We start from the raw sequence: 27914 nt of genomic DNA on the forward strand, positions 1-27914 counted from the left end.
AATGCTGAGACCAAGGTCTCTTTATTTAGACAGGGAGTCAATGCTGAGACCAAGGTCTATTTATTTAGACAGGGAGTCAATACTGAGACCAAGGTCTCTTTATTTAGACCGAGAGTCAATGCTGAGACCAAGGTGTCTTTATTTAGACAGGGAGTCAATGCTGAGACCAAGGTATCTTTATTTAGACAGGGAGTCAATGCTGAGACCAAGGTTTATTTATTTAGACAGGGAGTCAATGCTGAGACCAAGGTCTCTTTATTTAGACAGGGAGTCAATGCTGAGACCAAGGTCTATTTATTTAGACAGGGAGTCAATGCTGAGACCAAGGTGTCGTTATTTAGACAGGGAGTCAATGCTGAGACCAAGGTCTATTTATTCAGACAAGGAGTCAATGATGAGACCAAGGTGTCTTTATTTAGACAAGGAGTCAATGATGAGACCAAGGTGTCTTTATTTAGACAAGGAGTCAATGCTGACATGTAGAAGTGGTTGTAGCACTTGTAATTGTGGTTGTAGAGCGTGCAGACAGGGTTTTAGACCATGTAAATGTGGTTGTAGGATGAGTAGATGTGGTGGTAGTATGTGTAAATGTGGTTGTAGGACGTGCAGGACGAGTAGATGTGGTTTTAGGATGTGTAGATGGGGTTGTAGGATGTGAAGATGGGGTTGCAGGATGTGTAGATGGGGTTGGAGGATGTGTAGATGGGGTTGGAGGATGTGTAGATGTGTAGATGGGGTTGTAGGATGTGTAGATGGGGTTGTAGGACGTGTAGATGGGGTTGTAGGACGTGTAGATGTGTAGATGGGGTTGTAGGACGTGTAGATGTGTAGATGGGGTTGTAGGATGTGTAGATGGGGTTGTAGGATGTGCAGATGGAGTTGGAGGACGTGTAGATGGGGTTGGAGGACGGGTAGCTGGGGTTGGATGACGTGTAGCTGAGGTTGGAGGACGTGTAGCTGGGGTTGGAGGACGTGTAGATGGGGTTGGAGGACGTGTAGATGTGGTTGGAGGACGTGTAGCTGGGGTTGGAGGACATGTAGATGGGGTTGGAAGACGTGTAGCTGGGGTTGGAGGACATGTAGATGGGGTTGGAGGACGTGTAGATGGGGTTGGAGGATGTGTAGATGGGGTTGTAGGACGTGTAGATGTGTAGATGGGGTTGGAGGATGTGTAGATGGGGTTGGATGATGTGTAGATGGGGTTGGAGGACGTGTAGATGGGGTTGGAGGACGTGTAGATGGGGTTGGAGGACGTGTAGATGGGGTTGGAGGATGTGTAGATGTGTAGATGGGGTTGTAGGACGTGTAGATGGGGTTGGAGGACGTGTAGATGGGGTGGGAGGACGTGTAGATGGGGTTGGAGGATGTGTAGATGGGGTTGTAGGATGTGAAGATGGAGTTGGAGGACGTGTAGATGGGGTTGGAGGACGTGTAGCTGGGGTTGGATGACGTGTATCTGGGGTTGGAGGACGTGTAGCTGGGGTTGGAGGACGTGTAGATGGGGTTGGAGGACGTGTAGATGGGGTTGGGGGACGTGTAGCTGGGGTTAAAGGACATGTAGATGGGGTTGGAGGACGTGTAACTGGGGTTGGAGGACATATAGATGGGGTTGGAGGGCGTGTTGATGGGGTTGGAGGATGTGTAAATGGGGTTGTAGGACGTGTAGCTGGGGTTGGAGGACGTGTAGATGTGGTTGGAGGACATGTAGCTGGGGTTGGAGGACATGTACATGGGGTTGGAAGACGTGTAGCTGGGGTTGGAGGACATGTAGATGGGGTTGGAGGATGTGTAGATGGGGTTGTAGGACGTGTAGATGTGTAGATGGGGTTGGAGGATGTGTAGATGGGGTTGGATGATGTGTAGATGGGGTTGAATGATGTGTAGATGGGGTTGGAGGACGTGTAGATGTGTAGATGGGATTGGAGGATGTGTAGATGGGGTTGGATTATGTGTAGATGGGGTTGGAGGACGTGTAGATGTGTAGATGGGGTTGGAGGATGTGTAGATGGGGTTGGAGGACGTGTATATGGGGTTGGAGGATGTGTAGATGGGGTTGGAGGATGTGTAGATGGGGTTGGAGGATGTGTAAATGTGTAGATGGGGTTGTAGGACGTGTAGATGGGGTTGTAGGACGTGTAGATGGGGTTGTAGGACGTGTATATGGGGTTGGAGGACGTGTAGATGGGGTTGGAGGATGTGTAGATGGGGTTGGAGGATGTGTAAATGTGTAGATGGGGTTGTAGGACGTGTAGATGGGGTTGTAGGACGTGTAGATGGGGTTGTAGGACGTGTAGATGGGGTTGTAGGACGTGTATATGGGGTTGGAGGACGTGTATATGGGGTTGGAGGACGTGTAGATGGGGTTGTAGGATGTGTAGATGGGGTTGGAGGATGTGTAGATGGGGTTGGAGGTCGTGTAGATGGGGTTGGAGGACGTGTAGATGTGTAGATGGGATTGTAGGATGTGTAGATGGGTTGGAGGACGTGTAGATGGGGTTGGAGGACATGTAGATGAGGTTGGAGGACGTGTAGATGTGTAGATGGGGTTGTAGGACGTGTAGATGGGGTTGTAGGACGTGTAGATGGGGTTGTAGGACGTGTAGATGTGTAGATGGGGTTGTAGGATGTGTAGACGGGGTTGTAGGATGTGTAGATGGGGTTGGAGGACGTGTAGATGGGGTTGGAGAAAGTGTAGATGGGGTTGTAGGATGTGTAGATTGGGTTGTAGGACGTGTAGATGGGGTTGTAGGACGTGTAGATGGGTTGGAGGACGTGTAGATAGGGTTCGAGGATGTGTAGATGGGGTTGGAGGATGTGTAGATGGGGTTGGAGGATGTGTAGATGGGGTTGGAGGATGTGTAGACGGGGTTGGAAGATGTGTAGATGGGGTTGGAGGACGTGTAGATGGGGTTGGAGGAAGTGTAGATGGCGTTGTAGGATGTGTAGATTGGGTTGTAGGACGTGTAGATAGGGTTGGAGGACGTGTAGATGGGTTGGAGGACGTGTAGATGGGGTTGGAGGATGTGTAGATGGGGTTGGAGGACGTGTAGATGGGTTGGAGGACGTGTAGATGGGTAGGAGGACATGTAGATGGGGTTGTAGGACGTGTAGATGGGGTTGGAGGACGTGTAGATGGGGTTGGAGGATGTGTAGATGGGGTTGTAGGACGTGTAGATGTGTAGATGGGGTTGGATTATGTGTAGATGGGGTTGGATGATGTGTAGATGGGGTTGGAGGACGTGTAGATGGGGTTGGAGGACGTGTAGATGGGGTTGGAGGACGTGTAGATGGGGTTGGAGGATGTGTAGATGTGTAGATGGGGTTGTAGGACGTGTAGATGGGGTTGGAGGACGTGTAGATGGGGTGGGAGGACGTGTAGATGGGGTTGGAGGACGTGTAGATGGGGTTGGAGGATGTGTAGATGGGGTTGGAGGATGTGTAAATGTGTAGATGGGGTTGTAGGACGTGTAGATGGGGTTGTAGGACGTGTAGATGGGGTTGTAGGACGTGTAGATGGGGTTGTAGGACGTGTATATGGGGTTGGAGGACGTGTATATGGGGTTGGAGGACGTGTAGATGGGGTTGTAGGATGTGTAGATGGGGTTGGAGGATGTGTAGATGGGGTTGGAGGTCGTGTAGATGGGGTTGGAGGACGTGTAGATGTGTAGATGGGATTGTAGGATGTGTAGATGGGTTGGAGGACGTGTAGATGGGGTTGGAGGACATGTAGATGAGGTTGGAGGACGTGTAGATGTGTAGATGGGGTTGTAGGACGTGTAGATGGGGTTGTAGGACGTGTAGATGGGGTTGTAGGACGTGTAGATGTGTAGATGGGGTTGTAGGATGTGTAGACGGGGTTGTAGGATGTGTAGATGGGGTTGGAGGACGTGTAGATGGGGTTGGAGAAAGTGTAGATGGGGTTGTAGGATGTGTAGATTGGGTTGTAGGACGTGTAGATGGGGTTGTAGGACGTGTAGATGGGTTGGAGGACGTGTAGATAGGGTTCGAGGATGTGTAGATGGGGTTGGAGGATGTGTAGATGGGGTTGGAGGATGTGTAGATGGGGTTGGAGGATGTGTAGACGGGGTTGGAAGATGTGTAGATGGGGTTGGAGGACGTGTAGATGGGGTTGGAGGAAGTGTAGATGGCGTTGTAGGATGTGTAGATTGGGTTGTAGGACGTGTAGATAGGGTTGGAGGACGTGTAGATGGGTTGGAGGACGTGTAGATGGGGTTGGAGGATGTGTAGATGGGGTTGGAGGACGTGTAGATGGGTTGGAGGACGTGTAGATGGGTAGGAGGACATGTAGATGGGGTTGTAGGACGTGTAGATGGGTTGGAGGACGTGTAGATGGGGTTGGAGGATGTGTAGATGGGGTTGGAGGATGTGTAGATGGGGTTGGAGGATGTGTAGATGGAGTTGGAGGATGTGTAGATGGGGTTGGAGGACGTGTAGATGGGGTTGGAGGATGTGTAGATGGGGTTGGAGGACGTGTAGATGGGTTGGAGGACGTGTAGATGGGTAGGAGGACGTGTAGATGGGGTTGTAGGACGTGTAGATGGGGTTGGGGGGCGTGTAGCTGGGGTTAAAGGACATGTAGATGGGGTTGGAGGACGTGTAGCTGGGGTTGGAGGACATATAGATGGGGTTGGAGGACGTGTTGATGGGGTTGGAGGATGTGTAAATGGGGTTGTAGGACGTGTAGATGGGGTTGGAGGACGTGTAGATGTGTAGATGGGATTGGTGGATGTGTAGATGGGGTTGAATGATGTGTAGATGGGGTTGGAGGACGTGTAGATGTGTAGATGGGATTGGAGGATGTGTAGATGGGGTTGGATTATGTGTAGATGGGGTTGGAGGACGTGTAGATGTGTAGATGGGGTTGGAGGATGTGTAGATGGGGTTGGAGGACGTGTAGATGGGGTTGGAGGATGTGTAGATGGGGTTGGAGGATGTGTAGATGGGGTTGGAGGATGTGTAAATGTGTAGATGGGGTTGTAGGACGTGTAGATGGGGTTGTAGGACGTGTAGATGGGGTTGTAGGACGTGTATATGGGGTTGGAGGACGTGTAGATGGGGTTGTAGGATGTGTAGATGGGGTTGGAGGATGTTTGGATGGGGTTGGAGGTCGTGTAGATGGGGTTGGAGGACGTGTAGATGTGTAGATGGGATTGTAGGATGTGTAGATGGGTTGGAGGACGTGTAGATGGGGTTGGAGGACATGTAGATGAGGTTGGAGGACGTGTAGATGTGTAGATGGGGTTGTAGGACGTGTAGATGGGGTTGTAGGACGTGTAGATGGGGTTGTAGGACGTGTAGATGTGTAGATGGGGTTGTAGGATGTGTAGACGGGGTTGTAGGATGTGTAGATGGGGTTGGAGGACGTGTAGATGGGGTTGGAGGAAGTGTAGATGGGGTTGTAGGATGTGTAGATTGGGTTGTAGGACGTGTAGATGGGGTTGTAGGACGTGTAGATGGGTTGGAGGACGTGTAGATGGGTTGGAGGACGTGTAGATGGGGTTGGAGGATGTGTAGATGGGGTTGGAGGACGTGTAGATGGGTTGGAGGACGTGTAGATGGGTAGGAGGACGTGTAGATGGGGTTGTAGGACGTGTAGATGGGTTGTAGGAGGTGTAGATGGGTTGGAGGACGTGTAGATGGGGTTGGAGGATGTGTAGATGGGGTTGGAGGATGTGTAGATGGGGTTGGAGGATGTGTAGATGGAGTTGGAGGATGTGTAGATGGGGTTGGAGGACGTGTAGATGGGGTTGGAGGATGTGTAGATGGGGTTGGAGGATGTGTAGATGGGGTTGGAGGATGTGTAGATGGGGTTGGAGGATGTGTAGATGGAGTTGGAGGATGTGTAGATGGGGTTTGTAGGACGTGAAGATGGGGTTGGAGAACGTGTAGATGGGGTTGTAGTTGTAGTCAGGGTGTGGGGGTGTGAAATGGTTTTGACTGCACCTGAAACAGAAACACACAGAAAACAAATACAAAAAGGAAAAGTTAATACTATCTCTCTGTGTATGTGCGTGTGCGTACATGTATGTACCTTTACTTGAGGATGGTGTTGAGTCTGTACTGGTAGTATTGGTAGTTGTCCTGACAGTCCTCCCAGGGGTTAAAGGTCATGTCCTCATCCTTCTCTACAAACGTTTCCCAGACAGACAAGAAGTCAGACGGCTTCATCATCCTTATCCTCACACCCAGTGACGCCAGGCACCGCAGGCCCACCTAGCACACAGAGACACAAACACACAGCACGCACATGTACTGTATGAGAGCGAGGGAGTCTAATTTGGTATTTGGTATTTTATTAGGATCCCCATTAGCTGTTGCAAAAGCAGCAGCTACTCTTCCTGGGGTCCAAACAAAACATGAAACGTGACATAATACAGAACATTAATAAACTCAAAGACAGAACTACATACATTTTTAAAATGGCAAACGTAACCTACATATCAATACATACACACAAACTATCACAAACTAGGTCCAATAGAGGAGAGGCGTTGTGCCGTGAGGTGTTGCATTATCTGTTTTTGAAACCAGATTTGCTGTTTATTTAAGCAATATGAGATGGAAGGAAGTTCCATGCAATAAGGGCTCTATATAATACTGTACGCTTTCTTGAATTTGTTCTGGATTTGGGGACTGTGAAAAGATGACTGGGGTGTGTGTCAGAGCTTTGTGTAAGTTGACTATGCAAACTATTGGAATTTTCAACACATTCATGTTTCTTATGAAAAGAAGAAGTGATGTAGTCAGTCTCTCCTAAACGCTTGGCCAGAGAGACTGGCATGCATAGTATTTATATCAGCCCTCTGATTACAATGAAGAGCAAGACCTGTCGCTTTGATGCCCATCTCTGTGTGTGTGGGAGGGGGATTGGCACCTTTATCTCAGGCTCCTCCCACAGGAAGAGGCGGGACATGAGGAGGTAGAGGCGGAGATTCTTTCTCAGTCTGAGGACATCGGCCATCTTGGTGAAGCAGGCTGCACAAGGACTGGAAGATACGTACCACCGGACCTCATATTCCTGGGAGGAGTCATAGTGGGGGAGGACCTGTGGGCGAGAAGGGGAGAATCTGAGTCAAAGAGTTGGTACGAGGGTACACCTAGAGGGAGAATATGTGTCAGAGTTGGTAGGAGGGTACACCTAGAGGGGGAATATGTGTCAGAGTTGGTAGGAGGGTACACCTAGAGGGGGAATATGTGTCAGAGTTGGTAGGAGGGTACACCTAGAGGGGGAATATGTGTCAGAGTTGGTAGGAGGGTACACCTAGAGGGAAGATCTGAGTCACAGAGTTGGTACAAGGGTACACCTAGAGGGGGAATATGTGTCAGAGTTGGTAGGAGGGTACACCTAGAGGGGGAATATGTGTCAGAGTTGGTAGGAGGGTACACCTAGAGGGAGAATCTGAGTCACAGAGTTGGTACGAGGGTACACCTAGAGGGGGAATATGTGTCAGAGTTGGTAGGAGGGTACACCTAGAGGGGGAATATGTGTCAGAGTTGGTAGGAGGGTACACCTAGAGGGGGAATATGTGTCAGAGTTGGTAGGAGGGTACACCTAGAGGGGGAATATGTGTCAGAGTTGGTACGAGGGTACACCTAGAGGGGGAATATGTGTCAGAGTTGGTAGGAGGGTACACCTAAAGGGAGAATCTGAGTCACAGAGTTGGTACGAGGGTACACCTAGAGGGGGAATATGTGTCAGAGTTGGTAGGAGGGTACACCTAGAGGGGGAATATGTGTCAGAGTTGGTAGGAGGGTACACCTAGAGGGGGAATATGTGTCAGAGTTGGTAGGAGGGTACACCTAGAGGGGGAATATGTGTCAGAGTTGGTAGGAGGGTACACCTAGAGGGGGAATATGTGTCAGAGTTGGTAGGAGGGTACACCTAGAGGGAGAATCTGAGTCACAGAGTTGGTAGGAGGGTACACCTAGAGGGAGAATCTGAGTCACAGAGTTGGTAGGATGGTACACCTAGAGGGGGAATATGTGTCAGAGTTGGTAGGAGGGTACACCTAGAGGGGGAATATGTGTCAGAGTTGGTACGAGGGTACACCTAGAGGGGGAATATGTGTCAGAGTTGGTAGGAGGGTACACCTAGAGGGGGAATATGTGTCAGAGTTGGTACGAGGGTACACCTAGAGGGGGAATATGTGTCAGAGTTGGTAGGAGGGTACACCTAGAGGGGGAAAATGTGTCAGAGTTGGTAGGAGGGTACACCTAGAGGGAGAATCTGAGTCACAGAGTTGGTAGGAGGGTACACCTAGAGGGGGAATATGTGTCAGAGTTGGTAGGAGGGTATACCTAGAGGGGGAAAATGTGTCAGAGTTGGTAGGAGGGTACACCTAGAGGGGGAAAATGTGTCAGAGCTGGTAGGAGGGTACACCTAGAGGGGGAATATGTGTCAGAGTTGGTAGGAGGGTACACCTAGAGGGGGAATATGTGTCAGAGTTGGTAGGAGGGTACACCTAGAGGGGGAAAATGTGTCAGAGTTGGTAGGAGGGTACACCTAGAGGGAGAATCTGAGTCACAGAGTTGGTAGGATGGTACACCTAGAGGGGGAATATGTGTCAGAGTTGGTAGGAGGGTATACCTAGAGGGGGAAAATGTGTCAGAGTTGGTAGGAGGGTACACCTAGAGGGGGAAAATGTGTCAGAGTTGGTAGGAGGGTACACCTAGAGGGGGAATATGTGTCAGAGTTGGTAGGAGGGTACACCTAGAGGGGGAATATGTGTCAGAGTTGGTAGGAGGGTACACCTAGAGGGGGAATATGTGTCAGAGTTGGTAGGAGGGTACACCTAGAGGGAGAATCTGAGTCACAGAGTTGGTAGGATGGTACACCTAGAGGGGGTATATGTGTCAGAGTTGGTAGGAGGGTACACCTAGAGGGGGAATATGTGTCAGAGTTGGTAGGAGGGTACACCTAGAGGGGGAACATTCGTCAGAGTTGGTAGGACGGTACACCTAGAGGGGGAATATGTGTCAGAGTTGGTAGGAGGGTACACCTAGAGGGGGAATATATGTGTCCCACACTAAAACTGGCTCCATGATGCATCCCACACTGAAACTGGCTTCATGGTGCATCCCACACTAAAACTGGCTTCATGATGCATCCCACACTGAAACTGGCTTCATGGTGCATCCCACACTAAAACTGGCTTCATGGTGCATCCCACACTAAAATTGGCTTCATGATGCATCCCACACTAAAACTAGCTTCATGGTGCATCCCACACTAAAACTGTCTTCATGGTGCATTCCACACTAAAACTGGCTTCATGGTGCATACCACACTAAAACTGGCTTCATGTTGCATCCCACACTAAAACTGGCTTCATGGTGCATCCCACACTAAAACTGGCTTCATGATGCATCCCACACTAACACTGGCTTCATGGTGCATACCATACTAAAACTGGCTTCATGATGTATCCCACACTAAAACTGGCTTCATGGTGCATCCCACACTAAAACTGGCTTCATGGTGCATCCCATGATAAAACAGCCAAGTGAGCCCTCCATCCAACTTTATGTTGTTACCCGTGTGAAGAAGGCCTCCTCTACGTGTGCGGTGGCGTGTTCGTCCTCTATGTATCCCTGTAGTGGATCAGTGGCGCCCTCCGGAGTCTCCACGCGGTAACATAGCAACGTCTTATTACGGCCAGATGAATACTCAACGTTCCGGAATTGGAACTTAAAGTAGAACGGACTCATCTGCTCCCTGTGGGGAGAAGGGGAGAGGGAGGGAGAGAAAAATAAGGAGATAAAGAGAGAGAGGATAAGCTAAAGGTGGCGACCTGCTGTTTGAGGTCAAATAAGCTTCCAAGACGAATATTCCCTGCCATGACCCGAATTCGAAAAAGGGTTGCTGGAGCCACAACACAGAGTACTAACTGTGCAAACGGAGGAGATGATTGTGGACTTCAGGAAACAGCAGAAGGAGCAGCCCCCTATCCACATCGACGGGACAGTAGTGGAGAAGGTAGTAAGTTTTAAGTTCCTCGGCGTACACATCATGTACAAACTGAAATGGTCCACCCACACAGACAGTGTGGTGAAGAAGGCGCAACAGTGCCTCTTCAACCTCGGGAGGCTGAAGAAATTTGGCTATACACCAAAAACACTCACAAACTTTTACAGGTGCACAATCGAGAGTATCCTGTCGGGCTGTATCACCGCCTGGTACGGCAACTGCTCCGCCCACAACCGTAAGGCTCTCCAGAGGGTAGTGAGGTCTGCACAACGCATCACCGGGGGCAAACTACCTGCCCTCCAGGACACCCACAGCACCCGATGTCACAGGAAGGTCAAAAAGATCATCAAGGACAACAACTACCCGAGCCACTGCCTGTTCACCCCGCTATCATCCAGAAGGCGAGGTCAGTACAGGTACATCAAAGCTGGGACCGAGAGACTGAAAAACAGCCTCTATCTCAAGGCCGTCAGACTGTTAAACAGAAATCACTAACTCAGAGAGGCTGCTGCCTACATTGAGACCCAATCACTGGCCACTTTAATAAATGGATCACTTGTCACTTTATACAATATCATTCTAAATAATGCCACTTTAATAATGTTTGCATATCTTACATTACTCATAGCACATGTATATACTCTATTTTATACCATCTACTGCACCTTGCCCATGCCATCGCTCATCCATGTACTTACATGTACATATTCTCATTCACCCCTTTAGATTTGTGTGTATTAGGTAGTTGTTGGGGAACTGTTAGATTACTTGTTAGATATTACTGCACTGTCGGACCTAGAAGCACAAGCATTTTGCTACACTCGCATTAACATCTACTAACCATGTGTTTGTGACAAATAAAATTAGATTTGGATTTGATTTGGTAACTACTATAGGATCACAGCACTCTACTGGAAAACATGGCTAACACAAGACAGAGGCTATTCCAAATCCGAACAGTATCCCTTACCCTCTTTTGATTAAACCCTGAAAATATAAATGTTATAAATGAAGCCCTAGGGACCTCAGAGTTAGTGGTAGTGCCCAGGGAGAGAGGTAGGGGGTGTATTGGGACCGGCTGTCATGGTAACAGTCACTACTAATGAATCAAATCAAATCAAATTTTATTTGTCACATGCTTCCTTACAAGCCCTTAACCAACAATGCAGTTCAAGAAATAGAGTTATGAAAATATTTACTAAATAAACTAAAGTGAAAAAAAAACAAGTCAATCAAAAAGTAACACAAGAAATGTACATAACAATAACGAGGCTTTATACAGGATGTACCAGTACCGAGTCAATGTGCAGGGTTAGAGGTTAATCGAGGTCATTTGTAAAGTGACTACAAACCTCTGTTATGGTGGGGTTTGGCTGCTTTGATCATGACATAACAATCATTATAAAACTGGTTGTTTGGATCCTGGATGCTGATTGGACAAGCAGTGTTTGAAGACGGTAATGGTTCCAATAGTTTTTCCACCAGGCATTTTTCCCACAGGGTATTTTAGAAACACTTAGAGTAAGGGCTGTGATTCATGGAGGCTTGCCCTGGCATGACGTTTTGATAACTGTGTAAATTTCTCTTGGAGAAGTTGACTTCTATCAGTATATTCACCTGTATATGTGGCGATCATAAAGATCTACAAAGGTCATAATGATCTGAAGGAGACTGCCGAATCGAGGTAAACATCTCTGGATTAACCATCTGTTAGCAAAATGTGCTGACTTTCATTGAATTGACAATTCTGTGAACTGTCTTGTGTAAGTTTTACATTGACACAATAACTGTTAGCAAAGGTGTCAGCTAGAGATGATGTGTAGGAGCTGGCAGGGATTGTAGCCTTGCATGATGTCTACGTTGATGCTAATTAGCATTTTCTAATCTGAGAGTAAATAGAGCCCAACATATTGATAAACGTCGCCTTGTACCAGAGAGATTTACATGGTAATCAAAACGTCACACAAGGGTACGCCTGCGTTAAACACAGCTCTTATTGAAGGGTTCCTGAAATTCCCTACGAGAAAAATGATTGGAACCATTTCCCTGTTTGACCGCAAGACTCTATGGGCATTATGACACTGTGGGGCTCTATTGGTCATCACAGGCTCACTATATCTGCTAACAGTTTCATCTGAAAATTGTCACTGCATCTCAATGGGTTGGTTGTTTGCCAACAAAACGGACACCTGCGCAACTATTGGGCAAAACAGATGTGTTGGCTTAGATTGTTGACAACATGTAAACGATATTTTGTCTCCAATGTTTATTGAAAATATAAATACATTTGCACAATGAGCACTTGTTGTCTTTCAAATACATTGCTACATGGTTAGCTACCTAGCGAATTTGAGCTATATTAGCATTGACATGTAATTAGTCAAAACACTTGTCACATGTCACATGCACCGAATACAGTGAAATGCTAAATTACATGCCCTTGACCAACAATGCAGTTTTGAGAAAAATAAGTGTTATGTAAAAATAGATAAGTAAAAAATAAAATAACAAATAACAAATAATTAAAGAGCAGCAGTAAAATAACAGTAGTGAGGCTATATACAGGGGGTACCGGTACAGAGTCAATGTGGAGGCTATATACAGGGGGTACCGGTACAGAGTCAATGTCCGGGGGCACTGGTTAGTCGAGGTAATTGAGGTAATATGTACATGTAGGCAGAGTTAAAATGACTATGCATAGATAATAAACAGAGAGTAGCAGTAGCATAAAAGGGGATGCAAATTGTCTGGGAAGCCATTAGTGTTCAGGGTCTGACAGTCTATGACTGGGGTGGGTGGGGTCTTTGACAATGTTTACGGCCTTCAGGGACAAGTTGAAAATGTCAGTGAACACACTTGCTAGTTAGTCAGCGCATGCTCAAAGGACACATCCTTATAATCTGTCTGTCTTGTAAATCTTGACCTGTTTAAAGGTCTCACTCACATCGACTACAGAGAGCGTGATCACACAGTTGTCAGAAACAGCTGGTGCTCGCATGCATGTTTCAGTGCTACTTGCCTCGAAGCGAGCATAGAAGTAATTTAGCTCACCTGGAAGGCTCGTGTCACTGGGCAGCTCGTGGCTGTGCTTCCCTTTGTAGTCTGTAATAATTTGCAAGCCCTGCCACATCCGACGAGCATCGGAGCCGGTGTAGTATGATTCAATCTTAGTCCTGTATTGACGCTTTGCCTGTTTATTGGTTCGTTGGAGGGAATAGCGGGATTTCTTATAAGCGCCCAGGTTAGAGTCCCGCTCCTTGAAAGCGGCAGCTCTACTCTTTAGCTCAATGCAGATGTTGCCTGTAATCCATGGCTTCTGGTTGGGGTATGTATGTACGGTCACTGTGGGGACAGCGTCATCAATGCACTTATTGGTGAAGCCGGTGACTGATGTGGTATCCTCCTCAATGCCATTGGATGAGTCCTGGTACATTATTCCAGTCTGTGCTAGCATCTGCGTCATCTGACACCTTCCATATTGAACAAGTCACTGGTACTTCCTGCTTTAGTTTTTGCTTGTTAGCAGGAATCAGGAGGATAGAGTTTTGGTCAGAATTGCCAAATGGAGGGCGGGGGAGAGCTTTGTACTCGTCTCTGTCTGTGGAGTAAATATCTAGAGTTGTTTTCTCTCTGGTTGTACATGTAACATGCTGGTAGAAACGGATTTAAGTTTCCCTGCATTAAAGTCCCAGGCCGCCTCTGGGCTCCCAAGTGGTGCAGCGGTCTAAGGCACTGCATCCCAGTGCTAGAGGCGTCACTACAGACCCTGTTTAGATTGCAGGCTGTATCACAACCGACCATGATTAGGAGTCCCATAGGGCGGCGCACAATTGGCTCAGCCTTGTCCGGGTTTGGCAGGGGTAGGCCGTCATTGTAAATAAGAATTTATTCTTAACTGACTTGCCTAGATAACTAAAGGTTCAATAAATAAATAAAAATGATACTTTTTTTGTTTGCTTATGGCTTTATACAGCTCGCTGAGTGCAGTCTTCGTGCCAGGATTGGTTTGTGGTGGTAAATAGACAGCTACAACTCTCTTGGTAAATAGTGTGGTCTACAGCTTATCATGAGATACTCTACCTCAGGCGAGCAAAACCTTGAGACTTCCTTAACATTGATTTTCCGCACCAGCTTTTATTGACACACTGATTGGTAAAGTAATTTAATGAGCAAAATATAAAAAACAGTTGATTTCACAGGTTAAAAAAAGGAACAGAAAGGAACAATTCAAACCGTTACTTTTTTGGGGTTGAACCAGTTCAGAACTGTATTTTGCTGATCGGAACAGTAGAACGTAATTCATTTTGAGGGGGTTCTGTTCAGAGCAAAATGACTGGAAAATAATTTTGGTTCCAACATGTTTTGAATAAGTCAATTTTCTTATTGACAACTCCACACCTGTAGCACAGTGCTGCCATGACAACTCCACACCTGTAGCACAGTGCTGCCATGACAACTCCACACCTGTAGCACAGTGCTGCCATGACAACTCCACACCTGTAGCACAGTGCTGCCATGAAAACTCCACACCTGTAGCACAGTGCTGCCATGACAACTCCACACCTGTAGCACAGTGCTGCCATGACAACTCCACACCTGTAGCACAGTGCTGCCATGACAACTCCACACCTGTACCACATCACTGCCATGACAACTCCAAACCTGTAGCACAGTGCTGCCATGACAACTCCACACCTGTAGCACAGTGCTGCCATGACAACTCCACACCTGAACCACATCGCTGCCATGACAACTCCACACCTGCACCACATCGCTGCCATGCCATAACCACACCTGTACTACATCGCTGCCATGACAACTCCACACCTGCACCACATCGCTGCCATGCCATAACCACACCTGTACTACATCGCTGCTATGACAACTCCACACCTGTACCACATCGCTGCCATGCCATAACCACACCGGTACTACATCGCTGCCATGACAACTCCACACCTGCACCACATCGCTGCCATGCCATAACCACACCTGTACTACATCGCTGCCATGACAACTCCACACCTGTACCACATCGCTGCCATGCCATAACCACACCGGTACTACATCGCTGCCATGACAACTCCACACCTGCACCACATCGCTGCCATGCCATAACCACACCGGTACTACATCGCTGCCATGACAACTCCACACCTGCACCACATCGCTGCCATGCCATAACCACACCGGTACTACATCGCTGCCATGACAACTCCACACCTGCACCACATCGCTGCCATGCCATAACCACACCGGTACTACATTGCTGCCATGACAACTCCACACCTGCACCATATCGCTGCCATGCCATAACCACACCTGTACCACATCGCTGCCATGACAACTCCACACCTGCACCACATCGCTGCCATGCCATAACCACACCTGTACCACATCGCTGCCATGACAACTCCACACCTGCACCACATCGCTGCCATGCCATAACCACACCTGTACCACATCGCTGCCATGACAACTCCACACCTGCACCACATCGCTGCCATGCCATAACCACACCTGTACCACATCGCTGCCATGACAACTCCACATCTGCACCATATCGCTGCCATGCCATAACCACACCTGTACTACATCGCTGCCATGACAACTCCACACCTGCACCACATCGCTGCCATGACATAACCACACCTGTACTACATCGTTGCCATGACAACTCCACACCTGTAGCACAGTGCTGCCATGACAACTCCACACCTGCACCACATCGCTGCCATGCCATAACCACACCTGTACCACATCGCTGCCATGACAACTCCACACCTGCACCACATCGCTGCCATGCCATAACCACACCTGTACCACATCGCTGCCATGACATAACCACACCTGCACCACATCGCTGCCATGACAACTCCACACCTGCACCACATCGCTGCCATGCCATAACCACACCTGTACTACATCGCTGCCATGACATAACCACACCTGCACCACATCGCTGCCATGCCATAACCACACCTGTACCACATCGCTGCCATGCCATAACCACACCGGTACTACATCGCTGCCATGTCACCTCCACACCTGTACCACATCGCTGCCATGTCACCTCCACACCTGCACCACATCGCTGCCATGTCACCTCCACACCTGCACCACATCGCTGCCATGTCACCTCCACACCTGTACCACATCGCTGCCATGCCATAACCACACCGGTACTACATCGCTGCCATGTCACCTCCACACCTGCACCACATCGCTGCCATGTCAACTCCACACCTGCACCACATCACTGCCATGTCACCTCCACACCTGCACCACATCGCTGCCATGTCACCTCCACACCTGCACCACATCGCTGCCATGTCACCTCCACACCTGCACCACATCGCTGCCATGTCACCTCCACACCTGCACCACATCGCTGCCATGTCACCTCCACACCTGCACCACATCGCTGCCATGTCACCTCCTCACCTGCACCACATCGCTGCCATGTCACCTCCACACCTGCACCACATCGCTGCCATGTCCCCTCCACACCTGCACCACATCGCTGCCATGTCCCCTCCACACCTGCACCACATCGCTGCCATGTCACCTCCACACCTGCACCACATTGCTGCCATGTCACCTCCACACCTGCACCACATCGCTGCCATGTCACCTCCACACCTGCACCACATCGCTGCCATGTCACCTCCACACCTGCACCACATCGCTGCCATGTCAACTCCACACCTGCACCACATCGCTGCCATGTCACCTCCACACCTGCACCACATCGCTGCCATGACAACTCCACACCTGTACCACATCGCTGCCATGACAACTCCACACCTGTACCACATCGCTGCCATGACAACTCCACACCTGCACCACATCGCTGCCATGACAACTCCACACCTGCACCACATCGCTGCCATGACAACTCCACACCTGTACCACATCGCTGCCATGACAACTCCACACCTGCACCACATCGCTGCCATGACAACTCCACACCTGTACCACATCGCTGCCATGACAACTCCACACCTGTACTACATCGCTGCCATGACAACTCCACACCTGTACCACATCGCTGCCATGACAACTCCACACCTGTACCACATCGCTGCCATGACAACTCCACACCTGTACTACATCGCTGCCATGTTTTGAAGAAGTCAATTTTCTTCTTCTACTACTTCTGTGGGCTGGTAAACTATCTAGCTATCATCAACCCTGCCCCTTATCCAAATACAATTAAGCGCTGATGAAGCCAGACAGTCAATAACTGTTGTCTTTTAGCAGATTGTATAACAACACATATAACATACAATAAAAACAACAGTATTGTCACGCCCTGACCTTAGAGAGCCTTTTTATTTCCCTATTTGGTTAGGTCTGGGTGTGATTGGGGTGGGCATTCTATGTTTTCTATTTCTTTGTTTTTGGCCGAGTGTGGTTCCCAATCAGAGGCAGCTGTCTATCGTTGTCTCTGATTGGGAATCATACTTTTCCCACCTAATGTTGTGGGTAATTATTTATTTTCTGTGTGTGTTTGTGTGCACCACGGTTGCGTCACGGTCGGTTTCTGTTTACCTGTTTGTTGTGAAGGTTTCACTTTATTAAAGATGTGGAATTACATGCACGCTGCGCCTTGGCTCATCTATGACAGGGAGTTTGAAGACAGTGATCGTGACAAGTATGAAATGTATTATAAAACACATGCTGATTAAAAATTAGAAACAAGCAAATAGAATTGCCAAATATTTGTCTTTCTTAATTTACATTTCCCCATCACCCGAATGGCACAATCCCGGATTGTCCATACCTATCAGGCTGAGATGGGGAGTCTGCAACGGAACACAGAAATTGAATCAGAAGTGTTGTTAGGGAAGGGATGCAAAAAGTGTTTTAATCAGAAAGAATTCAGTATTCACTCATTGTGAAATGATCTTAGCATCATAAAGTAAAGCCCTGAAGCCTGGTATTGAATGGTTTCAATGAAGGGGCAACGGCTGAGGTGCAATAAAGAGGTGGCTTGCATGATTCAACATCATCAGGGCTGCCATGACAACTCCACACCTGTAGCACAGTGCTGCGATGACATAACCACACCTGTACCACATCGCTGCCATGACAACTCCACACCTGTAGCACAGTGCTGCCATGACAACTCCACACCTGCACAACATCGCTGCCATGACATAACCACACCTGTACCACATCACTGCCATGACAACTACACACCTGTACCACATCGCTGCCATGACAACTCCACACCGGTAGCACAGTGCAGCCATTACAACTCCACACCTGTAGCACAGTGCTGCCATGACATAACCACACCTGTACCACATCGCTGCCATAACAACTACACACCTGTACCACATCGCTGCCATGACAACTCCACACCGGTAGCACAGTGCAGCCATTACAACTCCACACCTATAGCACAGTGCTGCCATGACAACTCCACACCTATAGAACAGTGCTGCCATGACAACTCCACACCTGTAGCACAGTGCTGCCATGAAAAATCCACACCTGTAGCACATCGCTGCCATTACAACTCCACACCTGTAGCACATCGCTGCCATGTCACCTCCACACCTGCACCAAATCACTGCCGTGACAACTCCACACCTGTACCACATCGCTGCCATGACAACTCCACACCTGCACCACATCGCTGCCATGACATAACCACACCTGTACCACATCGCTGCCATGACAACTCCACACCTGCACCACATCGCTGCCATGCCATAACCACACCTGTACCACATCGCTGCCATGACAACTCCACACCTGCACCACATCGCTGCCATGCCATAACCACACCTGTACCACATCGCTGCCATGACAACTCCACATCTGCACCATATCGCTGCCATGCCATAACCACACCTGTACTACATCGCTGCCATGACAACTCCACACCTGCACCACATCGCTGCCATGACATAACCACACCTGTACTACATCGTTGCCATGACAACTCCACACCTGTAGCACAGTGCTGCCATGACAACTCCACACCTGCACCACATCGCTGCCATGCCATAACCACACCTGTACCACATCGCTGCCATGACAACTCCACACCTGCACCACATCGCTGCCATGCCATAACCACACCTGTACCACATCGCTGCCATGACATAACCACACCTGCACCACATCGCTGCCATGACAACTCCACACCTGCACCACATCGCTGCCATGCCATAACCACACCTGTACTACATCGCTGCCATGACATAACCACACCTGCACCACATCGCTGCCATGCCATAACCACACCTGTACCACATCGCTGCCATGCCATAACCACACCGGTACTACATCGCTGCCATGTCACCTCCACACCTGTACCACATCGCTGCCATGTCACCTCCACACCTGCACCACATCGCTGCCATGTCACCTCCACACCTGCACCACATCGCTGCCATGTCACCTCCACACCTGTACCACATCGCTGCCATGCCATAACCACACCGGTACTACATCGCTGCCATGTCACCTCCACACCTGCACCACATCGCTGCCATGTCAACTCCACACCTGCACCACATCACTGCCATGTCACCTCCACACCTGCACCACATCGCTGCCATGTCACCTCCACACCTGCACCACATCGCTGCCATGTCACCTCCACACCTGCACCACATCGCTGCCATGTCACCTCCACACCTGCACCACATCGCTGCCATGTCACCTCCACACCTGCACCACATCGCTGCCATGTCACCTCCTCACCTGCACCACATCGCTGCCATGTCACCTCCACACCTGCACCACATCGCTGCCATGTCACCTCCACACCTGCACCACATCGCTGCCATGTCCCCTCCACACCTGCACCACATCGCTGCCATGACAACTCCACACCTGCACCACATCGCTGCCATGTCACCTCCACACCTGCACCACATTGCTGCCATGTCACCTCCACACCTGCACCACATCGCTGCCATGTCACCTCCACACCTGCACCACATCGCTGCCATGTCACCTCCACACCTGCACCACATCGCTGCCATGACAACTCCACACCTGTACCACATCGCTGCCATGTCACCTCCACACCTGCACCACATCGCTGCCATGTCAACTCCACACCTGCACCACATCGCTGCCATGTCACCTCCACACCTGCACCACATCGCTGCCATGACAACTCCACACCTGTACCACATCGCTGCCATGACAACTCCACACCTGTACCACATCGCTGCCATGACAACTCCACACCTGCACCACATCGCTGCCATGACAACTCCACACCTGCACCACATCGCTGCCATGACAACTCCACACCTGTACCACATCGCTGCCATGACAACTCCACACCTGCACCACATCGCTGCCATGACAACTCCACACCTGTACCACATCGCTGCCATGACAACTCCACACCTGTACTACATCGCTGCCATGACAACTCCACACCTGTACCACATCGCTGCCATGACAACTCCACACCTGTACCACATCGCTGCCATGACAACTCCACACCTGTACTACATCGCTGCCATGTTTTGAAGAAGTCAATTTTCTTCTTCTACTACTTCTGTGGGCTGGTAAACTATCTAGCTATCATCAACCCTGCCCCTTATCCAAATACAATTAAGCGCTGATGAAGCCAGACAGTCAATAACTGTTGTCTTTTAGCAGATTGTATAACAACACATATAACATACAATAAAAACAACAGTATTGTCACGCCCTGACCTTAGAGAGCCTTTTTATTTCCCTATTTGGTTAGGTCTGGGTGTGATTGGGGTGGGCATTCTATGTTTTCTATTTCTTTGTTTTTGGCCGAGTGTGGTTCCCAATCAGAGGCAGCTGTCTATCGTTGTCTCTGATTGGGAATCATACTTTTCCCACCTAATGTTGTGGGTAATTATTTATTTTCTGTGTGTGTTTGTGTGCACCACGGTTGCGTCACGGTCGGTTTCTGTTTACCTGTTTGTTGTGAAGGTTTCACTTTATTAAAGATGTGGAATTACATGCACGCTGCGCCTTGGCTCATCTATGACAGGGAGTTTGAAGACAGTGATCGTGACAAGTATGAAATGTATTATAAAACACATGCTGATTAAAAATTAGAAACAAGCAAATAGAATTGCCAAATATTTGTCTTTCTTAATTTACATTTCCCCATCACCCGAATGGCACAATCCCGGATTGTCCATACCTATCAGGCTGAGATGGGGAGTCTGCAACGGAACACAGAAATTGAATCAGAAGTGTTGTTAGGGAAGGGATGCAAAAAGTGTTTTAATCAGAAAGAATTCAGTATTCACTCATTGTGAAATGATCTTAGCATCATAAAGTAAAGCCCTGAAGCCTGGTATTGAATGGTTTCAATGAAGGGGCAACGGCTGAGGTGCAATAAAGAGGTGGCTTGCATGATTCAACATCATCAGGGCTGCCATGACAACTCCACACCTGTAGCACAGTGCTGCGATGACATAACCACACCTGTACCACATCGCTGCCATGACAACTCCACACCTGTAGCACAGTGCTGCCATGACAACTCCACACCTGCACAACATCGCTGCCATGACATAACCACACCTGTACCACATCACTGCCATGACAACTACACACCTGTACCACATCGCTGCCATGACAACTCCACACCGGTAGCACAGTGCAGCCATTACAACTCCACACCTGTAGCACAGTGCTGCCATGACATAACCACACCTGTACCACATCGCTGCCATAACAACTACACACCTGTACCACATCGCTGCCATGACAACTCCACACCGGTAGCACAGTGCAGCCATTACAACTCCACACCTATAGCACAGTGCTGCCATGACAACTCCACACCTATAGAACAGTGCTGCCATGACAACTCCACACCTGTAGCACAGTGCTGCCATGAAAAATCCACACCTGTAGCACATCGCTGCCATTACAACTCCACACCTGTAGCACATCGCTGCCATGTCACCTCCACACCTGCACCAAATCACTGCCGTGACAACTCCACACCTGTACCACATCGCTGCCATGACAACTCCACACCTGCACCACATCGCTGCCATGACATAACCACACCTGTACCACATCGCTGCCATGACAAGTCCACACCTGTAGCACAGTGCTGCCATGATAACTCCACACCTGTAGCAAAGTGCTGCCATGACAACTCCACACCTGTAGCACAGTGCTGCCATGACAACTCCACACCTGTACCACATCGCTGCCATGACAACTCCACACCTGTAGCACAGTGCTGCCATGACAACTCCACACCTGCACCACATCGCTGCCATGACAACTCCACACCTGCACCACATCGCTGCCATGACAACTCCACACCTGTACCACATCGCTGCCATGACATAACCACACCTGTACCACATCGCTGCCATGACAACTCCACACCTGTAGCACAGTGCTGCCATGAAACTCCACACCTGTAGCAAAGTGCTGCCATGACAACTCCACACCTGTAGCACAGTGCTGCCATGACAACTCCACACCTGTACCACATCGCTGCCATGACAACTCCACATCTGTAGCACAGTGCTGCCATGACAACTCCACACCTGCACCACATCGCTGCCATGACAACTCCACACCTGTACCACATCGCTGCCATGACAACTCCACACCTGTACCACATCGCTGCCATGTCACCTCCACACCTGTACCACATCGCTGCCATGTCACCTCTACCACATCGCTGCCATGTCACCTCCACACCTGTACCACATTGTTGCCATGACAACTCCACACCTGTAGCACAGTGCTGCCATGACAACTCCACACCTGTAGCACAGTGCTGCCATGACAACTCCACACCTGTACCACATCGCTGCCATGACAACTACACACCTGTAGCACAGTGCTGCCATGACAACTCCACACCTGTAGCACAGTGTTGCCATGACAACTCCACACCTGTAGCACAGTGCTGCCATGACAACTCCACACCTGTACCACATCGCTGCCATGACAACTCCACACCTGCACCACATCGCTGCCATGACAACTCCACACCTGTAGCACAGTGCTGCCATGACAACTCCACACCTGTACCACATCGCTGCCATGACAACTCCACACCTGTAGCACAGTGCTGCCATGACAACTCCACACCTGCACCACATCGCTGCCATGACAACTCCACACCTGCACCACATCGCTGCCATGACAACTCCACACCTGTACCACATCGCTGCCATGACATAACCACACCTGTACCACATCGCTGCCATGAAACTCCACACCTGTAGCAAAGTGCTGCCATGACAACTCCACACCTGTAGCACAGTGCTGCCATGACAACTCCACACCTGTACCACATCGCTGCCATGACAACTCCACACCTGTAGCACAGTGCTGCCATGACAACTCCACACCTGTAGCACAGTGCTAGCATGACAACTCCATACCTGCACCACATCGCTGCCATGACAACTCCACACCTGCACCACATCGCTGCCATGACAACTCCACACCTGTACCACATCGCTGCCATGACATAACCACACCTGTACCACATCGCTGCCATGACAACTCCACACCTGTACCACATCGCTGCCATGTCACCTCCACACCTGTACCACATCGCTGCCATGTCACCTCTACACCTGTACCACATCGCTGCCATGTCACCTCCACACCTGTACCACATTGTTGCCATGACAACTCCACACCTGTAGCACAGTGCTGCCATGACAACTCCACACCTGTAGCACAGTGCTGCCATGACAACTCCACACCTGTACCACATCGCTGCCATGACAACTACACACCTGTAGCACAGTGCTGCCATGACAACTCCACACCTGTAGCACAGTGTTGCCATGACAACTCCACACCTGTAGCACAGTGCTGCCATGACAACTCCACACCTGCACCACATCGCTGCCATGACAACTCCACACCTGTACCACATCACTGCCATGTCACCTCCACACCTGTACCACATCGCTGCCATGACAACTCCACACCTGTACCACATCGCTGCCATGACAACTCCACACCTGTACCACATCGCTACCATGTCACCTCCACACCTGTACCACATCGCTGCCATGACAACTCCACACCTATAGCACAGTGCTGCCATGACAACTCCACACATGACAAGCTCTCTCACACACACACACACACACACACACACACACACACACACACACACAAAGCAAGGATGGAGTGACAAAGTGCAGTGCTTAAAGACACACAGAGCCTGATATGGCATTACCATAATCTCAAGGCTGTGCGCTCGGTCTGAGTGCAGCGACCGTGAAAAAAAGAAGGCCCAAAATGAAGCCTGGAAATCAGGTGCTTTTGGGGGACAGCGGCGGAATCGTTGGGTTTAGAAGGACAATTCAACCACAGGAATGTTCCTAAGGTCCTCCCGATCTGTGCAAGCCTAATCTTGACCGTGTGGCATTAAGCCTTAACAGTAAAACAGGGGTTTTTGATCTCACAGATTACAATGACATCAATCCCCATAGGAATACATTGCCTGCTCCCCTAAATTCAACCTATAGCCTATGTTGATTATGAATGGCGTATGAACCTGTCTTCGATGACAATCCATCAGGCCACTATGAGGTCTACCTGTGTTGATTCTAAGCTTCCTGGAGCAACCGGAAGTGATTAAATTCACCCAAAAGGTGTTTTGATGTACTTCTTGCGACTAGCAATCCCGGATCCGGGAGCGTAATCATCGCCTCAAACAAATTAGCATAACGCAGCGGACATAAATACCCCTAGAAACTTTTCCTATTCATGAAAATCGCAAATGAAATATATTCAAACACAAGCTTAATCTTTTGTTAACATAAAGACTTTAAACTCAGGATTCTGTGAGAGCCTACCCCAAGGAAGATATGTGTTCAAGTTTAGCTTCCTGTACCAACCGGAAGTGCCTTAAAATGATGTCATAGGTGCTGTTTCGGAGGGTTAAAAAGGTCAGATCTTTTCAAAACTTCATATGTGTGATTAAGCAACCCTCATGAACTGTAAATCAGTCATTTCTCCCAACAGATGTCAAAGAAAAACCTCTCACACGCACACACACACACACACGCGCACACACGCACACGCACGCACACGCACGCACACGCACGCACACGCACACACACACACACACACGCACACACACACACACACACACACGTGACACAGTGCAGTGCTTAAAGACACACTTAGCCTGCATTGGCATTACCATAATCTCAACCCATAACAGTTAAAAGAAGGTGTTTACATCAAACAATTTGCATTGACTTCTCTCCCCATAGGAATACATTGCCTGCACCCCTAAATTCAACCTGAAGCCTATGTTGATTATGAATGGCGTATGAACTTGTCTCCGATGACAATCCATCAGGCCACTATGAGGTCTACCTGTGTCGATTCTAAGCTTCCTGAAGCAACCGGAAGTGATTAAATTCACCCTAAAAGTGTTTTGATATACATAACCTGCAATTGTGAAAATCACTGCATTCAACCCTGTGTAGATCAATCAATTCTCAACATAAATACTTAAAACTCAGGATTCTGTAAGAGCATACCCCAATCAAGATATGTGAATCTGTCTTTGATGACAATCCATCAGTCTACTATGAGGTCTATCTGTGTCGGTTCTAAGCTTCCTGAAGCAACCGGAAGTGGTTAAAATCACCCTAAAAGTGTTTTTCCATACCCAACCTGCTTTTTGATAGAAATAGTGCATTCAACCCTGATAGCTCATTCAAGGACCCCGTAGCAATGCCCGGAAAATGTGGATTTTCAACACTAATTAAGGTCGCCACTCGGGCTCCAAATGACCTATCAGGCCGAAACTTGGGATTCGGGGTCGCCTCAGCTCGGCCTACATATAATGTCAGAACTGGACCCGCAACTAGAACGTAACTACGTGTTTTATGTTTTTATTATGGTTTGAACAGAAGGCGCTGTGAATTTTGGGCCAGCTCTGAAAAATGTGATAGCTGGCTTCAAAACAGTTTGGTGTTCGAATGATATCTAACTGACTGATGGACGGTGGACGGTGACTTGCTGGCTGACTTTTGTCCATTTGCAATATGTTTAAACAGTGAGGTACCATAACCAAAGTGACATTCTGAAATCAGAATGCACATTGAAACATATTGCAAATGACCAGCCGTGCACCTGATGATTGGAATGGGTTACCAGGAGCACATTTTTAAAACTGTTTTTAATGCATTATGGGGTAGCAAGGGGTCCACGGTTGGGTAGGGAGAACCCCCCACCTGTGCCCATCCAACAGGGGGAGCATTGTCATTGTCATTTTGGACGTTTTTAAAAAAAATCATTAAAAAAACAACAGTCCCACTTCTCCCTCATCATACATGACAAATAGACCATCTAGGTTGATTCATGGCTTAACATAGTGCTATATATCATTTGGGCAGTATGAAAACAGGTTTGCCTTTTGGACATGGTTCACTGACTTTGGGTTTGTAAACTGACTTCCATTGAAGTGACTGACTTTCAAATCTTTTAGAATGCATTTGGACATTTCTTATGGCATTTGGCAAATAAAAAAAGTGACTTGTGACTGACTTTTGACTTCCTATGAAATCATCTTGCAAATGGACAAAACATATGCGTTATGGACAAGTATTATTATTATTTTTAAATTATAATAAAATATGACTAAAGTATGTTGATACAGTTCTTATAAATGTGGAATTGACAAAAAAAATTGAAAGAATAAACATTTTCTGAATTTTACTCTTGGGTCTTGACTTGTGTTACATTTTGCAATATGAAATATTACGGTGGAGCGCACTCGCCATCTATTGGATTTTTGCAGTGTTACACTTGGCATTTGCCATATGGCATTTGCAATCAACTTTGAATGAAACGAAGTCCAATTGAGTGGTATTGGACATCGTGTATATGTTTTGTACAGAGCCAATATGTTCCCATTCATTTTTGTCCATTTCAGGGGGGTGTTCCCTTACACCTACGAATGACGGGGTTGAGGGCCTTGTCGGACGTCTGAAGTAAATCTTTCCCGTACGACTCATTGAAGAAAAAGTATTCCTCCAGTACGGGGTGAATAACTGCTGTCCTGACATCCAGAAGCTCTTTTCGGTTAGAAGACACGGTGGCAAAAACATTATGTACAAAATAAGTTACAAATAACGCGAAAAAACACACACAATAGCACAATTGGTTAGTGGATCAGAAACGACAACCATCTCCTCTGGCGCCATTTTTGGAGAGACCTGAAAATATCTGTGCAGGTACGCCCCATCCAACCTGAGCTTAAGAGGATCTACAGAGTGCCAAGCTTGAAGCATCATACCCAAGAATAACTGTGGCTGTAATCACTGACAAATGTGCTTCAATGAAGTACTGAGTAAAGCATCTGAATACTTATGTAAATGTGCATAAAATGATGAGAGAGACATGACACAAACCCCCAGAGAAAGTATACCTGCCTATGTGTGTTAGAGAGAAAGTGTGCAAAAGAGATTTGTGTGTGGTTGGTGTGTGTTTGGTGAATGTGTTTACCCAGTGACGATCTCCCATGGTGGCAGCTCGATGGTTTCAAACTCTCCATTTTCCACTCCTCCTTCTGCTACCTCTGTTATCTCCTCCATTCCACCTGTCTTCTCTCCGCCTCCCTCCTTCTTCCTCACCTCCCCTGGTTGGTGTTGGTATCCCGTCTTCACAACTTGGTATCCTGTCTTCAACACTTTCTCCTTCTTCTGCTCCTTCTCCTGCTCCTCCTCCTTCTCTAGTGGTTTGCTCTCTCCTTTCTTCTCCCTCTTCTTCACTGAAAGCCAGACTGGGTGGTTGTCAGCCATGACTCTGTGTTTCAGCGTCTGTAATCAAGTGAATGTCAGTTAGAGGGAGACGTGCGCTGTCTGACTTATATAAATATTATTGTTTGTGTGTGTGTGCATTTTGAATGAGACAGTTAGGTGACACCCACTTTTTCCAT

At 48.5% G+C, this 27914-nt stretch overlaps 2 protein-coding genes across 2 annotated transcripts; both read right to left on the reverse strand.

The window, feature by feature from the left end:
• Positions 1-426: 426 nt before the first annotated feature.
• On the reverse strand, positions 427-6044 carry LOC118965947 (uncharacterized). The gene is made up of 2 exons (XM_090185827.1): positions 5995-6044; positions 427-5964 (listed from the first exon to the last, which is right to left on the reverse strand). The coding sequence occupies exons 1-2, from the start codon at positions 6042-6044 to the stop codon at positions 627-629; spliced, it is 5388 nt and encodes a 1795-aa protein (XP_090041953.1). The 3' UTR covers positions 427-626.
• Positions 4264-27914, reverse strand: LOC110532878 (putative C->U-editing enzyme APOBEC-2). The gene is made up of 5 exons (XM_036989155.2): positions 27482-27914; positions 9556-9736; positions 6896-7066; positions 6053-6234; positions 4264-5964 (listed from the first exon to the last, which is right to left on the reverse strand). The coding sequence occupies exons 1-4, from the start codon at positions 27775-27777 to the stop codon at positions 6055-6057; spliced, it is 828 nt and encodes a 275-aa protein (XP_036845050.1). The 5' UTR covers positions 27778-27914; the 3' UTR covers positions 4264-5964; positions 6053-6054.

The sequence above is a fragment of the Oncorhynchus mykiss genome, chromosome 9 (assembly GCF_057628025.1).
Source record: "Oncorhynchus mykiss isolate SJ-2025 chromosome 9, ASM5762802v1, whole genome shotgun sequence".
Classification (NCBI taxonomy): domain Eukaryota; kingdom Metazoa; phylum Chordata; class Actinopteri; order Salmoniformes; family Salmonidae; genus Oncorhynchus; species Oncorhynchus mykiss.

Coding starts and splice junctions, on each gene's coding strand:
- LOC118965947 (XM_090185827.1), bottom strand. CDS start 6,044: ATGTACGCACACGCACATACACAGAGAGATAGTATTAACTTTTCCTTT. Junction 5,965..5,994: donor AGTATTAACTTTTCCTTTTT/GTATTTGTTTTC, acceptor TTTCTGTTTCAG/GTGCAGTCAAAACCATTTCA.
- LOC110532878 (XM_036989155.2), bottom strand. CDS start 27,777: ATGGCTGACAACCACCCAGTCTGGCTTTCAGTGAAGAAGAGGGAGAAG. Junction 9,737..27,481: donor CCATGGGAGATCGTCACTGG/GTAAACACATTC, acceptor TTCTCCCCACAG/GGAGCAGATGAGTCCGTTCT. Junction 7,067..9,555: donor AGGAGGCCTTCTTCACACGG/GTAACAACATAA, acceptor TCTCGCCCACAG/GTCCTCCCCCACTATGACTC.